The sequence below is a fragment of the Lissotriton helveticus genome, chromosome 1_1 (genome assembly GCF_964261635.1).
Source record: "Lissotriton helveticus chromosome 1_1, aLisHel1.1, whole genome shotgun sequence".
Classification (NCBI taxonomy): domain Eukaryota; kingdom Metazoa; phylum Chordata; class Amphibia; order Caudata; family Salamandridae; genus Lissotriton; species Lissotriton helveticus.
The window spans coordinates 286,599,312-286,616,367 of record NC_136057.1 but is presented as its reverse complement, the minus strand read 5'-3'; the positions used below and the strand labels follow the sequence as shown (position 1 = coordinate 286,616,367).

General features: G+C 41.9%; 1 protein-coding gene across 2 annotated transcripts in view; it reads right to left on the bottom strand.

The window, feature by feature from the left end:
• LOC144796227 (aldo-keto reductase family 1 member C1-like) overlaps positions 1 to 17,056 on the bottom strand; it is a 243,658-nt gene that overhangs the window by 8,457 nt on the left and 218,145 nt on the right. For both annotated transcript variants that reach the window (XM_078668205.1, XM_078668204.1), the window contains exons 7-8: positions 16,635 to 16,744; positions 7,717 to 7,882 (exon numbers count right to left, since the gene is read on the bottom strand). In XM_078668205.1, coding sequence (XP_078524331.1) covers positions 7,717 to 7,882; positions 16,635 to 16,744 — 276 coding nt within the window. The remainder of the gene's footprint in view (positions 1 to 7,716; positions 7,883 to 16,634; positions 16,745 to 17,056) is intronic.

The following is a 17,056-nucleotide window of genomic DNA, read 5'->3' as shown; positions in this document are numbered from 1 at the left end:
ACCAGTGCATCAAACATAAAAAGAGCTCTCAATCAAAAGTCAAAACTGCCATCCATTTGCAATGCTTCAGTGTACAGCAAATTATAAGCTAGCAACTCCCTGAACTGCAAACTGTGTACAAGCACCCTAAAAGCAGACAGCCTTTAGAGCAGGCACTAACATTTATTAGTGTGACAGTTAGTTGATGTGGCTACAAAGATTAGTGGGATGTGGTTTTCCTGCAACATTTACTATAATATTGCTGTTCAAAAAGTAAGTCAAAATACACTTTGGTATAGGCCAAGAAAAATTAGGATTGGCAATTCACTACCGAATGGGAATGAAGCTTTCTATACTGCCAGAAAATACTGTTTGACTAAAAAAACAACTCTAGCTGCTCCCTATGAGGAATCGTGATAGCAACTGGTCTCTAGCAGTGTTGCATTCTATTACCTATGCTTTTTAACCTTTATGTTTGCTCTTTGTTTTTGCTGGACGCTTGTTCTGGTAAATGCTGCTGGCACATTAACACATTTTTAGCTGTTGACCTGTCCTAATAAAAAATCGCCGTATTTCCTTGTTTTTAAATTCAATTCCTTGCTTTGCCCTCTGATTGTTTTTAGCCTGTAATATTTTGTATTAATTCACCTTACTTGTCCAGTTCCACCCTCCGGTCCGCCGCGGTTTTCCGTTTGAGCGCAGAGGGTGTTTGTAATATATTTGCTCAGGGCTTCAGGCTAGGATGGTCGCCATCTTGGTGGTGGTTGTTGGTCCAGCTCTAAAAATCACTCAATTCCGGGTGGGGGGTAGCATGAAGGACGCATGGAAGAGCGAGCGCGCAGCGGACACTTGTTATTATTCTGATAAATGCTGCTGGCACATTAACACATTTTTAGCTGTTGACCTGACCTAATAATAAGTCGCCGTATTTCCTTGTTTTTAAATTCAATTCCTTGCTTTGTCCTCTGATTGTTTTTAGCCTGCAATATTTTGTATTAATTCACCTTACTTGTCCAGTTACACCCTCCAGTCCGCGGCGGTATTCCGTTTGAGCGGAGAGGGCGTTTGTAATATATTTGCTTGGGGCTTCAGGCTGGGATGGTCTCCATCTTGGTGGTGGTTGGCGGTCCAGCTCTCAAAACCACTCACTTCCGGGTAGGGGGAGCATAAAGGGCACATGGAAGAGCGAGCCAGCAGCAGACTCGTGCTGTGGGCGCGCCAAAGACGCGCCAAAGGCAAGCTTGTCTGTGCCCGTCCGCGCCAGTTCAAGGCCAGACATGCTGCCCTTCTTATGAAGGATAGTGTAACTTATACGTGGAATGATCTGCTAACGTTTAGGCATTCGGAGAGCGGTTGTGGGAAGGTTTGTGTGAGCATCGTAGAGGGCCCTTTCCGCTGCCTACAATGTGGCTTCCAAGCAACATATATTTTGCTCCCACGCCACCGCTTCTCCTGGTCCAGGAAGCATACTAGTGTGCTTAGCCTCAACTGTCGTTCATTAGCTAAACATCATGCAGATGTTTTTGACCTGTTAGAGGATGCCTCTCCGGACGTCCTCTTTCTTACTGAGACATGGCTCTCTGACGTTATGACAGCTGAACCAGGCCTTGCGCTTCCTGTGGGCTATAGCATCCTCTCGCTTAATAGAGCATCCAGAGGTGGGGGTATTGCTATTATTTTTAAATCCTGCTACCCATGTTCGTTTACTAAACAGGTGTTTACCGGTTGCGAGTGTGCATATTTCAAGGTCACTTTGAGCCTGAACTATACTATGTCTGGGCTCTTAGTCTATCGGCCCCCTGGGCCATCCTTAGGCTTTAGGGAAGCTCTTGTGGATATGGTCAGTATACTGGCGGTTAATTCCGCCAATTTCACAGTCGTGGGGGATTTGAACCTCCATTTGGATAATCTTGAGGACACTGATAAGGTGAAATTTGAAGCCGACCTTGCATCCTTCCAGTTGATGCAGTGGGTCTTGGGTCCAAAACATACTGCGGGGCACTTATTAGACCCAGTTTTTACTAATATACCTCTTATCACAATGCATGCGCCCATCATGATGGGATGGACGGACCACTTCTTGGTTTCAGTGTCACTACATGGTTTAATCCCTGCTCAGTTTGAGGATTAGACGACCTCCCTAAAATGGCCCTGCCACAAATTGAACTGGGAACACTTTGATGCCGGCCTCTTGGCTACTCATCCGAGCTTGCCAGAGGATCCCAATGAGGCACATAGGGTATTTTCTGAGTGGATAAGCCATCCGCTAGACAGCTTAATCCCAAAACAATTGTCTGTCAATCGTAAAGTAAAAACGTGACCATGGTTTAAGACTGAACTTGCCGATATGCGTAGGGGATGTAAGAGATTGGAGCGGATATGGAGAAGAGTCTTTAGTCCTGCTGCAAAAGATATCTATTGAGCAGCAATTAAAAGGTATCACAAGGCCATATATCTGGCACGAGCAGCATTTTTTGCCAACCAAATCCACGAGAGTGCTAATCCATCCAAGAGCACGTTCTCAATACTCGCCATCTTGCATTCTGGCAAACTTCTGCTGGGTCGACTATTAAGTTCAATGAACAGTGCGAGGACCTTGCAACCTTTTTTGTTAACAAGGTGGATGATATCTACAGGTCCTTTCCAGCCGGTGGCACGCTGTGGTCAAAAGGCTAATACTCTGTATACCTTTCCGCCGATACCGGTGGATCAGCTTGTAGCACTCTGCAGTAGGATCAAGTCAGGATCCCCTGTCGACCCGCTTAGACTAGATCAATTCAAGTAAGTATTGCCAACAATCTTACCTTCTTTGAATCAGGTGATAAATGGGTCCCTTGACACAGCTACTGTGCCCAGGGCTTGGAAACAGGTAAAGGTAATTCCTCTACTTAAAAAAACCTACGCTTGATCTGGCCAAACCAGAGAACTACTGCCCCATCTCTCTGCTTCCTTGGGCGGCAAAGATTACGGAGGCATATGTTCATTCCCTCCTGTCGTATTTTCTGGCCCTGAATAACATATTGGACCCTTCCCAGAACAGCTTTCGCCTGCTCACAGCACAGAGTCTGCTCTCCTGGATGTGACAGAACATCCCAGGTCAGTAATGGATGCGGGGCACACGTCAGCGCTAATCCTGTTGGACCTGAGCACCATGTTTGATAGGGTACCTCATGAAATAGTGCTGAGATGCCTGGAGGAGGCAGGAATTACTGGCTCGGCTTTGGCCTGGCTTGCTTCATTCCTCCATGAGAGGTCATTTTCGGTAACAGCTCCCCCGTTTGCCTCTGGCGAACACCCTCTCAAATAAGGGGGACCACAGGGTTCTTCCTTTAGACCCCTGCTATTTAATATCTATGTTCAACCATTGGCCGCAGTAGCAATTAGCAGAGGCTTGACCATGGTATCCTACGCAGATGATACACAGTTGGTGGTGGCACTCTCAAATAACACCGAGCAGGACACCCTCAAGTTTCAGGGTGACCTTGTGGCAGTGGCCGGGTGGATGACCACCAACTGTCTCCAGCTGAATTCCAACAAATCGGAGGTATTGTTAGTGAGAAAGGACCATGGTCAGGGGAGTGATCTCTGGTGGCCAGCCAGTCTGGGCAAGCCCCCTCCTCCAAGCAGGTAGTAAAAAATCTAGGGGTTTGGTTGGACGCATCTTTAAACTACTGAGTCCAAACACAAAAAATGGCAGGGACTTGTTTTGGACTCTTACGGGGGTTCAGACCATTACTGGGCTTCTTTGACGCGCCCACGCGTCAGGTTATCATCCAGGCGATGATATTGTCCAGACTCGACTATGCCTGCTCTCTTTATCTGGGGTCCAACAAGGCGGAGGTTTTGAGGCTGCAAAGGGCACAGAATGCAGCAGCAAGAACCCTTTTAGGCTTGCGCAGGCCCTGTTCCGTGTCCAATGCCATCCGTGGTCTTCATTGTCTACCTGTGGCCAGGCGCATTGAATTTAAAACCTTATGTTTTTCCTTCAAGATCCTGAAACTGTCCACCCCTTCTATCTTGGCTAATCTCCTTTTGCCATACGTCCCCTCACGACCTCTTCGCTCACAATGGCCAGCACTTGGTGGTGGTTCCTCGGACACGAAGAGTTTGTGCTGGTGGCCGCTCCTTCCGTCACAGAGCTGCCACTCTCTGGAACACACTCCCTGTGCAGATTCGTGGCCTCAGCAACTATTTAGAATTCAGGAAGGCTATTAAGAATGACATTTTCCCTGCATCTTAGTTCGTGTTTGTGCTATCTGATATGTCACATTACATTAATAACATTAGTAGAAACACATAACATTAGTAGAAAACATACTGCGTTCCTCTCACATTATGGTGCTGGCAACTGGCTCCACTGATTTATGTGGATGGCATTGTCTCAATGGATTTTACACTACTGGTCTGATATTTGATACATAGAAACAATACACATTTTAGGTATAAAGGCGATGCTTATTTTGATATGGGTAAGCTATCTGGAGCATATACAATTTAAGAGGTTTTGGTGTTGTTGGATCATTAAACGATTCAACACTCTTTACAGTCCTCCTCTAACGCACCATTGCTGGAGCCATATTGAGCAAAGTTGTATGCTCGCTTTGACATCATCCATTAGTTCTGCTTGATAAATGCATTAATAAATTAGAGCTTATTGAATGTTAACTTTTTCAGAAACTATTGCATTTGCTGGCAATATCCTCCCAATTTTCCCAACACCTTCAGCTGGGTAGAGAAGCCGTTGCAGAGGTTTTAAGTGACAAGTTGGTATCTATATTCTCTAGTAGGTTAATTGTGTGCCAATCTTTGCCAGCAGGAACAAATTTTAGGATATCAGAAAAGGGTAATTGCCTGATTTTGTAAACTACTTAAGGGTGAATGAAGGCTTGAATAAATAAAAACATAAATCAGTTTTAGATATATTTTGATATAGGTCATAATTTACAGATTAGTGGTGGAACAAAAATAAAAATGCATAACCTACATATTGCTGAATTTACTTTCACTGTTTACTAGACATTACCACAAGGTGGACCTTTCTTCAGGTTTTAGCCTGCAAGTTTGTTCGTATCTATAAAATGTAGCTGGTAGATAGTCTGTCAATTTTTGGAGGCAGCGATCAGGAGCAACTTTTAGGATATCAAAAAAATACTGACCCAGTTTTGCAAATAACTTTGGAATTGATGATCTTTTTCTGAAATGATGACCTAAATTACTTCTTAGATATGCTTTTACAATACATCGTACTTTTATTCCAGATCACAAAACCAATTTTCTTCGCACTGATTAAAGACATTTCTACCAGCGGTACCTTTCTTCAGGTTTTACACTGCAAGATTGTTTTATCCTTATGAGGTTTAGGCTCCATCATCTTGTTTTGTTGAGTATAACAAAGAGTCAGAAAATATTCCAATATAACAAAATCGCATCAAACGTATCAGCAAAGCAATCTACACGAAGAAAGTATTTCTCATGTAACAGGCCTCTGCCCCAGTTTTGCAAGTTATAGACCCCATAATTCAAAAGGGTTTGTTTACTGATCAGTGTCCTAAAAGTGTCACAGAATCTTTACTCATCTATCTGAAGAGCATGACTCTTCTAATAAGGTCACTAAATTCTTGGACCTTCATAGAGAGATACATTTAAAGAACAAAAAAACAATTGCTGTTGGACCATTGGAGTCTTACGTTTTTACTGAACTATAACTGTTGCTTTTACAATTTTTGTGTAGATAACTAACTGAGTAATTGTACAGTTTGTGTAAATCAACCATAATTTATAAACTTGTGTAACATGATAATTGTGCATTGGCATAGTCAATATGAGAGATGACTAGCGCCAATACTACTTGGATCGGGGCATCAGTGGTGAGTAATCTGCTGATATTACTGATCCTTCGAAGCTGAAAGAAACAGGAAGAAACCAGCGTCCTAATCTGAGATTTCATAGACAAGTCACTGTCAATTGTAATGCCCAGACTTCTGGTTAAACTGGAGGGGGGAGGCCCCGTTCAGTATGCCAGAAATTAGGATTCCAGGGGTTTGATGGCCCTCCGATTCGGATCAGTTCTGTTTTATCTGGATTTAGTTTCAGGTGGTTGCTGTTCATCCAGCTACTTATGTGTCACATGGTGGATTGGAAGTTAGAGACTGAGACGGCCGACTTATCAATGTCAAAGATCAGTTGGACATTGTCGGCATAGTTGAAGGTACAAACCTTCCTTTCTCCCTTTCTCCTAGAGAGTGGATAAGGGGGAGTAAGTACAAGTTAAAGAGGTGCTGTGAGAGGGAGTAGCCCTGCGGCATCCCAGATGTCAGTTTAACCCTAGAGGAGGAGAATTGGGTGAGGCGTACAGCTTGAGAGTGATCCTCTAGAAAGGATATAAGCCACTTAAGAGCCATGCCCTGTATCCCAGCTTTACTGACACGGTCAGCCAGAAGTTCATGGTCAACCGTGTTGAACGCTGCAGAGAGATCGAGAAGCACCAGGGCCTACGTAGTGCCCTTGTCGGCCCCTTTCCTTAGTTCGTCTAGGACCGTCAGAATGACGCCTCAGTAGAATGGGAGGGTCGAAAACCTAGTGGGGGTCATGATAATGGGACTGTTCAATAAAAGAGCTGAGGCAGTTTGCCACGTGAGCTTCTAGGACCTTGGCTAGGAGAGGGAGTAGGGAAATGGGACGATAGTTCGTAACAGCCAAAGGGTCTGCCCCTACTTTCTTTAAAAAGGGAACAATTTCAGCTTCTTTAAAAACGTTACAGACAGTCCCATGAATGAGGGAATTGTTTAGGAGTGCAAGAAGGGGGTCTGGACATGTGAGGAAGGATTCCCTTAATATGTACGGAGGACAACAATCCGTTGGGGAGCCAGATCCAACTTTTCTTAGTAGGTTTAAGAAGGCTTCCCTGGTGACGGAAGGACACTGCTCCTGAGAATGATTGTTCCTGAGCATAGACCGTTGACTTTTAGGGGGGAGTGTTGGGAGGTATGCTAGTCTTGATATTGATAGTGACAATTTTATCAATAAAATAGGTATTAAGTGAGTCTCTACCTGGGAATTGGAAAATGACGAATGCAAATTCATAACATTTAAAAAAAAATACCCCTTCGTGGCACTGTTCGGTTTAACTTAGCCTCCTCTGGATTGTCCTCACCAGCTGAATCCCTAAGTCCTGCTTATTCAGAAGACTAATACCTATTTTATATTACTCACCCCGACTATCAGGACTCTTCCTCTTCACCAGGGCCTTGTGATCATGTTGGTCTCATACAATGTTTCATAAACAAAGTGGAATTCACTTTGTTTATGAAACATATCCGGGGAGACTGAATCCACTTTTTCTCTCCCTCCCTCCTTTGTTATAATTAGGTCTCATACAATGACCAGTAGCTCCGAACACTGTTCATCTCTGCTGGATTCTTGAAAATGTTGTATTTTGCTGCTCACCACTCTCTCGCAAACATGCTCTCACAAAGTCCTCTGATACTACTGCACAGTGGCTAGTAGTTCTTAAAAAACCTCTCTTGCGAAATAAATGTAAATTATTCAAACATTTTTTATTAGGATTGTATATGGTTTTAAATAATCATTACAATAAAGATGATTCATTCATACAAGTTACCAGTAAAACACAATGGTTATTCTCTATGGCTACCATGTAGCCTCCTACAATGCTACTACCCTTACAGAATAACACACCGCAGTAAACATTCCTCCAGCCCTCACTTTGTTTCTCACCTGGAGGTTTTGTCTAATGCGCTCAGCATTGAAGCTCTTAGCAAGGGCCACAACACCCCTCTGGAGCTGGTAGCGCAAGGCGATCTGGGCTAGTGACTTATTGTACTTTTGCCCGATCTTCACAAGTACAGGGTCTTCCAGGAGCACCGGGGAATTTTGATCAATCCTGCATGAGAAAAGGCAATAATCTTTTCTTACATACTGCAACAGACTGATATGCACAGGTTTGAAAAAACTTTAATATAACATATGACTGGACCATGATCAATATCTCAGCATTCTTGACCTGCCTACATTACACAACCCGTGTCAGCAGGTCTCTTTGTACAATTGAGAGTGCAGAATCCTGCATCACTTTAGGGTGTCCTACAAATAATGACTAATTCCATTCCAGGAAGGGTTAAAGAACAAAGGTCAACTAGCAGTTGTCTACAGCGCCACCTGCAGGTAGATAGGTCATTGGTCCTACAACCAGCAAATGTTGCACCCATATGGGGGAAATACTTGCATGACCTAGAGCCACAAAGATCCTTTCCCAGGGTCTGATGTGACAAAGCAAGCTGTTTAGTGAGAAACTGGCCACAAACAACAGAGTTGCAGTGAATCAGATGCACATAGCGAACAACTATATATGTATCGTAAACTGATTACACAATGTAGCAGCCCTTCAGTGTACAGTATCTACTCTGTCAGAATACGTTCTGATGTGGTATCCATCCATTCTAAACCTCTCAAGCATAGCCCTCTTACCACCCGAGACACTTCCTTAACTTGTGCCAAATACACACTGAACTTGTGACGCAGCCATATCTGATAACTACCAATCGAAGTGAACAGAACTTGCAAGTGTGTCCTTCTGACTGACCCTATCTGAAAACTTCAGGTACCCCTATTACAGGTTTGTGAACTCCTTTGACGTACCACAGTGCTAGGGTGAGTCATCGTGAGTGCGAAGGCTTTACCATGAGTGTGACACATTTCAAATTGGCAGGGCTGTTGTATACTGTGGGTGAACTTCCATAACAGTAAAGGGGTCATTGAATCTTGTCATTTCTAGAACTAGTCTGTAATAACATGTTACTTTGATTGTCCCGACCTGTTCACAGGTGACCAAAATTGAAGACAAACATGAAAAAGTCCAGCAGAATTCACATTGTGTGAGGGTAGGATCCTGCGTTAGACTCCAGTACCCTAGTTTCCAGTCATCTCTTTGTTACATTCCTACCTACAAAGTCCAGTCTCAAAGTCACGCCCCATCCATTCCTTTCTACAATGACCTAGTACAAAATTCAACATTTTTTCATCAGTTTTTGCGGTTTGCATGCCTGTCATTTCCAGCAAACTCCTGCTTTTGAACCGTTTCACATCAAATTTCATTCTCCATTAGTCCCCACTGACGCAGTACAGTGAGGCTAGCGTAAACGCCCCACTACGCTTATGAAAACTCCTGGGATACGATTGGTGTTTGGCGGGAAAATCCATTGCAGTGCTCGCCTGGCTTTGTAAAATATTTACTCTTTGCTTTAAGATATGTAATTTTCAAATTCAAAGTACTTCTGTTATACTTTTTTTGATGTTGTGCTTTCCATTTTTCTGTTTCAAGATTTCCACTTTTTGTAATTTCTCTGTACATTTTATTTTGAGTAAGGGAAGTCACACCTGTGAAAATTATGTATTAGGTTTGTCCTAACTCTTCTGCGGTTCAGCAAAGAGCTGAAGAAACAACTCTTAAAGAAACTCTTCATTCACCATTGATATGGTGCTCCCCCGCTCCATCTGCCCACCCAGGCTCTACTGAGAAGAGACTCCTTCACCTCACCCCTTGCTCTCTTGATGACTCTCTAGCTGAAGGCCGCACTGTTGAAAATAGGTTAGCTCAACAGCAATACAAACACATGCGTAAGCTTTGTCATTTGCTGTACAGTTGAAAGAGTTTGACATGGGCTAGACACTGTGTTATTGTCTATTTTTTTTAGTTTGAGATACAAATAAAACAAATAATATAAAATAGTGTTCACAATGGGATATGGTATTGTCCTTGATGTACTCTGTTGTAACATGATGTACTTCTAACTGGTGGAGTGTTATGTCACCTGTATTCTATAGGTTGTACGGCCTGTCTATGATTCCAGTGGGAACAGTTGAAGCTGAAGAAGACATCCCTCACACTCAGGCTGGAGTTTTATCAATAAGGACAACTTCAGAACCTACAAAGTGGATGTGCATTTCATATTTCACAGTGGTGATGTGGATGGGATCATTAGGCCTTCGTAAGAGCACCTGTAATCTTGGTGTGTTGAGCCGAGTGTCCGCTCTTCACCACTAGGAAAGATGAAACATTAGCACTGTACTATAACTAAACTATTTTGTGATTAGTGATCAAAGTGTCGAAGACTATATAACAACACTGCAGAAGTTGGCATCATCTTGTGAACTTGGGTCTACACTGAATGCATTAGTGACCAATGCATGCTTAAATGCTGGCTGACAAAGTTAAGCAAGAGGTGTGGTTGAAAGATGTATCAACACTGACTGAAGACATTACTATTGCCAAATAAATTCACCAGTCAGTGGCATATGTAGAGGAAGGAATTTGAAAAACATTTTAAACCCTCCGTCAGTAATGCTGAGATGAAAGATGATGAATTACAGGTAAGACCCTACCAATCAATAACTAAATTCAAAGGTGTTTGCTAAATATGTGGCTTTTTGGACACATGACCACCGATAAGAAATTTCTGCCCTTAATATTGAGCAAGATATGCGACAAGAGGGCCCATTTGGCAAAGTGTTGTCTTTCAAGCACAAATTATAATAAAGTAATATAGGTAGTTTCAGAATTGGACAGGGAAGTGGGGGATTGCATTTTGATGGTGTAAGATGGGATAATAGGAAATCATCCCATAGATACGGTGACTTTAAATGGTATTCAAGATTAGTCTCTAGTTGATTCAGGGGCATGGTTGACCCTGATATCTAATGAAGTCTTTGATATAATATTTCTGGGTAAAATTCAAATAAAGGACCATGATGTCCCCGGGGGCTTGTGTTAGAATTGGCTAATAAATGTAGGTGCTTCAGTGGATATGGACACCAAATAAAGTTATGGGAGGGTGCAGTTTCTATAGTTAGTAATGTAATAGTCATTGCTATTTTGATGAGAGAAGTGATTAAACGTGAATTTAAAAAAGTTGCGCCAAATAGGGATCCTTGAACATTGTGAGAGTTCAGGGTGGTGGCAAAATGTGCTTGTGTGTGGATCTTAGAGCACTTAATAAGTGTGTCATGGTTGCGCATTTTCCTATTCTGAATATAACAAAGATCCTTATGATTCTGCATGGGCCAAGGTTTTTTCCACTTTTGATATCATTGTAGCATACCATCAAATAAGGCTGCATCAAATGTCAAAGGATCCCATGACTATCATAACTCCCATAGGCACTTATCAGTTAGGATGCCTTTTTGGGCTGGTACTCGCTGCAGCTGTCTTCCAAAAGTTGATGTATGACCCATTTGAAGAATTTAGGGGCATATTATCAAGAAACAGAGTTAAAATTATCGCCGCTTTAGCGGCAGAAAACTGCTGCTAAAGCGGCGATAATGGGCTTGATAATATGCCCTTGAGAATTCCAATAGAAGCCCATGTTCTGGCGTCAACATGGGCTTCTATTGGAATTCTCCAGGGCATAATATCAAGCCCATTATCGCCGCTTTAGCAGCAGTTTTCTGCCGCTAAAGCGGCGATAATTTTAACTCCGTTATTGATAATATGCCCCTACGTTCTTTAAGAACAGCAACCTTATTTTTGGAGAGTCCATAGACCATGCTCAATGACTTTATCAATCATGAACAAAACACATACACATAGCTGTGCAATAAATATCCCATGTCCTGGTTTAAAACACATAAACATAGTTGTGCAATAAATATCCCATGTCCTGGTTTAAAACACAGTAGCCTCCTATCTCCTTCTGGCCACAATTGGCCTGTCACTTTCCAGATGTCCATCACTTCCCTATGCTTCTTCACTCCTGCTCCTTGAGGGAGTAGCAGCATCACCCTCAGACACAAAAGCACTGTTGATGCTTGGTCCATCCTCACTCTCTGCTGTGCTGGTGCAGCCTTTCTGGTAACATGTGAGTTTTGTATTCATTCTGGTGGTTGTGCAGGCTGCAAGTATGTTGGTTACACGGCTAAATGTCTGTGCACAGGTTGATGACTGACTTCGGTAACACCACTGTGAATTTATGTCCACCACTGTGAATTTGTGTCCTCTCATGACATAGGATTGTGTGTTTACTATGGCCTGTGACATATTGTCACTACACGTTGTATCAAATTTATTGTCCATGGTGAATTCACAAATGGCCTTGTGGTATGTTGCTGCACATGCAACATTGCCCACTAGCCCTCTGTGCTGTGTTGGTGAATCATCTCCGCACTTGCCTGACGTTTCTGTTTGCCTTCGAATGGATGGATGGTCATACTTGTGCAGACACTGGCTGCCATGTTGTGGATCTTTAAGGTGCTGAAGACCCAGAAGGAGCGACTGTAGCAGTAACAGCTGGTGTCTTCTTTTGGCCATGTACTGGTGCCCTTTTGTTGCTGTTGTTTTATATGAGTGGCCCTATTTGCCACAGATTAGCTAGAGGAAGAGTAGACAGGATGTGAGTGACCCTTTGGCTTATAAAATAAATGTGTAATTAATTGAAATGCTTACATAAACTTCGCTGCATTCCAGTTTCCTATGTAGCACTGTTGCTAGTCATATAGTAAAGTTGTAAAGTGGAAAACAAATTGCAGGTGACTTACTGATACCTTTTAATTTTTGATAAGCAAGGATTTTGTGTGTGTGTTTGTTGTTTGAGCTAGTTATGTTTACTACACTAAATATGTATGAATGGTGTTTTTTTGCTAGGAATATAGGGATGCTACCTTGTTCATGATACTTGTTCTACATGTTCAGTGGTTCTTTGCATCTGAGAGTCATGACTTCAAGCAATCAGTAACATGTTACAAATGTATTGTTTTTGAGTTAATCATGATCCTACATGTTGTTAATGTGTGTCTCAACTTCCAACATATGCCCGCAATGCCATACTCCAATTGGGGTTAGCTGGTATGCTGGGTACTGGGTCACATTTCTCATGGGGTGGACACCAGTCACTGCATCCAGCTTTCATATACTTTCAATCAGTTTCTCTATTGGTGTTGTGGGTGGTTCTGTACTGGACCCCTTCCAGTAGTAGTATCCTCCTGCCTTCTGGTTGCGAGTCTCTCTTTGTTGTGGTCCCCTAGTCTGAACGCTTGCAGATTTTGTGTAGGGTTGTGTTGCTTTCTACCCTACATTGATCCTTCGTTTGATCTGCCCCCATACGTGCTTCTTCCTGGCCTCTGGCACAGTGAGGGTGGTCTTGCTGAGTAGCTTGTCATTCTTGGTATCACACTCATTCATCAGGATTTCAAGTTCCTGATCACTGGACCTGTTGTTCTCTTGTCTGAACCATCATCCTGAGCCTCCTTACTTGGTTCTGTGTTAAGTTGCAATGTTTATATAAAGTGTTCAGAACCTGTGCATCTCTGTTTCCTTCACTGAGCTGCTTCTGGAACATTTCCTAGTTTCTCAATGTCATCAGAACAGCATGTTTTTGGATTAGCTAACAAGGGAAGTATTTGTAATTAGTACTGGACAGCTTTGACCTGAGTTTCATGTTATTCTGGTGTTTTGGAAACAGGTAGTATGCAATCTCACTGTGATGTCACAAAATATGAAACACACTGTCCTTGAATCTTTAAAAACTAACTGGTGAACAACCAAACCTAAAGGAGAATTACCCTGGAGTAAAAGTGACTCAGAGTTGGGAAAGAAGTCTTCCATTTGCATCAGTCTCTAATAAATGGTTTTCCTTAAGTCTAATTTAGTAAAGGTTAGGGCTTCATTTAGGATCTCAAAGACATCAAAAGCAGGAATAAGGGAATATCTATTTTAAATAGTAACTTCATTTAAACTACCATGATCAGTGACAATCTGTATTTAGTGGTGTTCTTCTTTGGACCAAAAACTAGAGAGGCACCATAGCCATGAGACTGATAAATAAGTGAATGAATTGATACTCTTGCAGAGATTTTCTCTTCAGTTGAGTTGCGGAGAATATTCTTCTGAAAGACTGCATGTGCGTGTAGATCTATGTGATAAATTAGCATAGCACCTCCAAATATGTTATGACACTTAGGGCCATATTCTCAAAGAAGTAGAGGAGAGAGGCGTTAGCCTTCTTGGCTTAACGCCTTTCTCTGCCACTTCCGAAACATGAGGCTGCACCCTATTCTGTAGGATATGGTGCAGCCTCAGTTTCCGTCTGCGATGGTGCTACGTTTCACAACTTAGTGTCAACGCAGGCACCCTTGCTCCAGACTGCAAGGGTGTCTGCAAGCAGGGAGGTTTGTTTATGTACAGGAAGGTGTCCCTTCCTGCACATAAACAAACCTTAAATGCCAGTTCTTAACATAAGTGTGTGCTGCTTCATGCAGCACACATGTAAGTTACAAAACGGCATTTAAAAAAAAGGTTTGTTTATGTACAGGAAGGAATACCTTCCTGTACATAAACAAACCATGGCATTTTGCTTTTACCATGTGTGCTGCACAAGGCAAAACACATGGAAAAAGCACAAACGAAGAGAAATAAAGCATTCCTCCTTGTTTCGCCACCTTAAGACCAGATTTTGCCTGGTCTTAAATTTGGCGCTACCTCCTATTTACGCTACCCTTGTGATTAGGAGGTAGGGTCAAACTCAATGGGTGTTGCGGTGGAATGCCCACCACAACACCCACTACAAGCCCCTTTCTAGCTAAAAACAGTGTGAAGGGGACCCTATTCACAAGGCATCATTCAGCTGCGTTAAGCCACTTAACGTGGCTTAACGTTACCTTGAGAATAGGGATAAGCCCCTATCGCCACCACAACGTCACTGAAAGTGACGTTGTGGTGGCGACGGGGGCTTGAGAATATGCCCCTTAGAGTTTCTTATATATGACTACTAAAGCTGGAGAGTTTACCTTCATTTGCTATGACAATGTGGAATAGCAAAAGACTGTAGTGCTTTACCCAATATACAATTCTAACTACCACGATCTTTAGTGGCAAATATACAATTTGATTATATATGTTAACCAAGAGATCCATAGGCTTTCTTATGATACTAAAAACCAATATTTTGTATTGTTGTGCTATTTGCAGATGAAAGGATGGTGTCTCATTCGTAACAGGGCCGATGGAAAGTATTGTTTCAACGATATAAGGGTGTTTGTTTCAGGAGGTAGATTAGGGTGAAAATGTGTACAGTCCACAGACAAATATCACTGAAGCATCTGAATGAACATAAGTGGGTACATGTATTATTTGATTCTCAACCGGTTTTGCACAAGAAAGAAATTGGAGTCAGTTTCTGGAACTTGCAGGTGAGCTGTTTGAACACTTAACTCTTTACAAAAAAGTGGACTATTTTTTTGAATAAATCAGACAGCTTCCCTTTATTGCCAGCAAAACAAAAAGTAATTTATTTCTTCTCTCCTATTTTTCATCAGAAAGAGGACATTCAACTGGGTCCCGCAACATGGGTTTTTCAGTTTGAGCTTTCTTAGAAAGGTGCCCTTTATACCAATCGAGGAAGTAGACAAGATGGTCGGTGATTCTTAGTTTTTCTCCTGCCTTCTTTCTTGGATACTAATGTCTATTGAATAATTAATGGGACCAACTCTATTAGAAAGGAATTATGGGAACTCATGCAAACTCATCTTTTAATTCCACTTTCAGTTCTTTTTCAAAAAAGTGTAATACATTATTTTCAGGCCAGATTGCCCCGTTTGCTGTGGCCTTACATCTTGTAATTCAGGTCTTGGTCATCAACACCCAAGTACACTGGTGGCTGTAAGTTGAAGTTGAATGGCACACTTCCCACTAAATTGTTCATGACAATACTCAATTTCCCTCCAACTCTGGTACAGATATGCAGCTTAAATATGAAACGTATAATGCAGGTTCAAAGAAATTCTTTCAGTTTTCTGGGATTTCTATCAAACTTCAGTTCTTCAAGCCCTGACAATGGTGGATGAGGATTACTTTGAAGAACAGCAAAAACCTAGTGAAAGGCAGCAATCTTAGAGGTTAAGAGTTGCATGTGAATAGATATGTTGTTCACATCAAACCTTTGACTTAGTTCATTTCTGCTCCTTCATGCTCAATGGCTAGTCACTGCAATGTGTCAAGGGTGGGTTTAAGAGTTGATTTTCTTAACTTCTTGTGCTGAAGATAGATTTTGTCATTCCATTTTGCCACCTTGTAGTCCTCAAATGGAACACAACATGATTCTAGGTGAGAGATAAAAGAGGCACTTCTAGTGGAAAAACCTGAAGCACAAAAGTCTGCTTTAAAGAACCATGCAAAACTAGGGCAGTTGGGTTGAGGAAATGTAATAATAAACTCCAAATTAAAAAAGAAATAGGGTGATAATGGTCATTACTCGGAAAGCAAACATTCAAATATTTACTTATGAAGCTGACCTTAATGATAGATCATTTTTTACCTATAGAAAGATGACGAAAATCTTTAGTGGTCAATGTATATAAAATTATACATGGCCACCCGGAATTTTAGTCAGGAATAGAAAGACCCTAATATAACTTTAGGCACAAACTTTCATCTGCATCTTGACCAAATTAGGACTTACAATCCACAAATAAATATACAACTCCAAGAGCATTAAAACCACTAAAATCTCTTTGCAAATGCTGGTGGTGTGCTAAGTGGCAGAGCCTCACAGCCACTAATCTGAATTTTTTTTTTTAGACTATAGAACTTGTGAAGCAAGCCCAAGGCATCTGCCCACCAATACATTTAGCCATCCCAAGGGTCCTACCATGCCTTATCTCTACTTGATCCAAGAACACTGTACGCCACCAACACAATATCCTTGGACTTGCAGAACTTCAATAATTCACTCTGGTTCAGATATACGTGGCACTCCACCTGCAGAACAAAGCATATTTAAAACTGTAAATGGACTGATACACAAAAATAATTCTAATTCTGAAAAGGAATGGCAAAATAAGAAAAATAAATTCACAATTGCTGGTGTGGTACAGCATACAAAGTTACCTTATTGTTACCCTTTAGACCTACACAGTGAACAGCATATATACCACTTTAATTCACAGCATCCTAACCGCCAAATTAAATTGATGTTGTCCACTTTAATATTTGGAAGAAGGTCCACATCAACACGTTAGGTATGTGAAGCTGAGTATACTGCAATGTTTCCGATCATTATATGGCTTACGG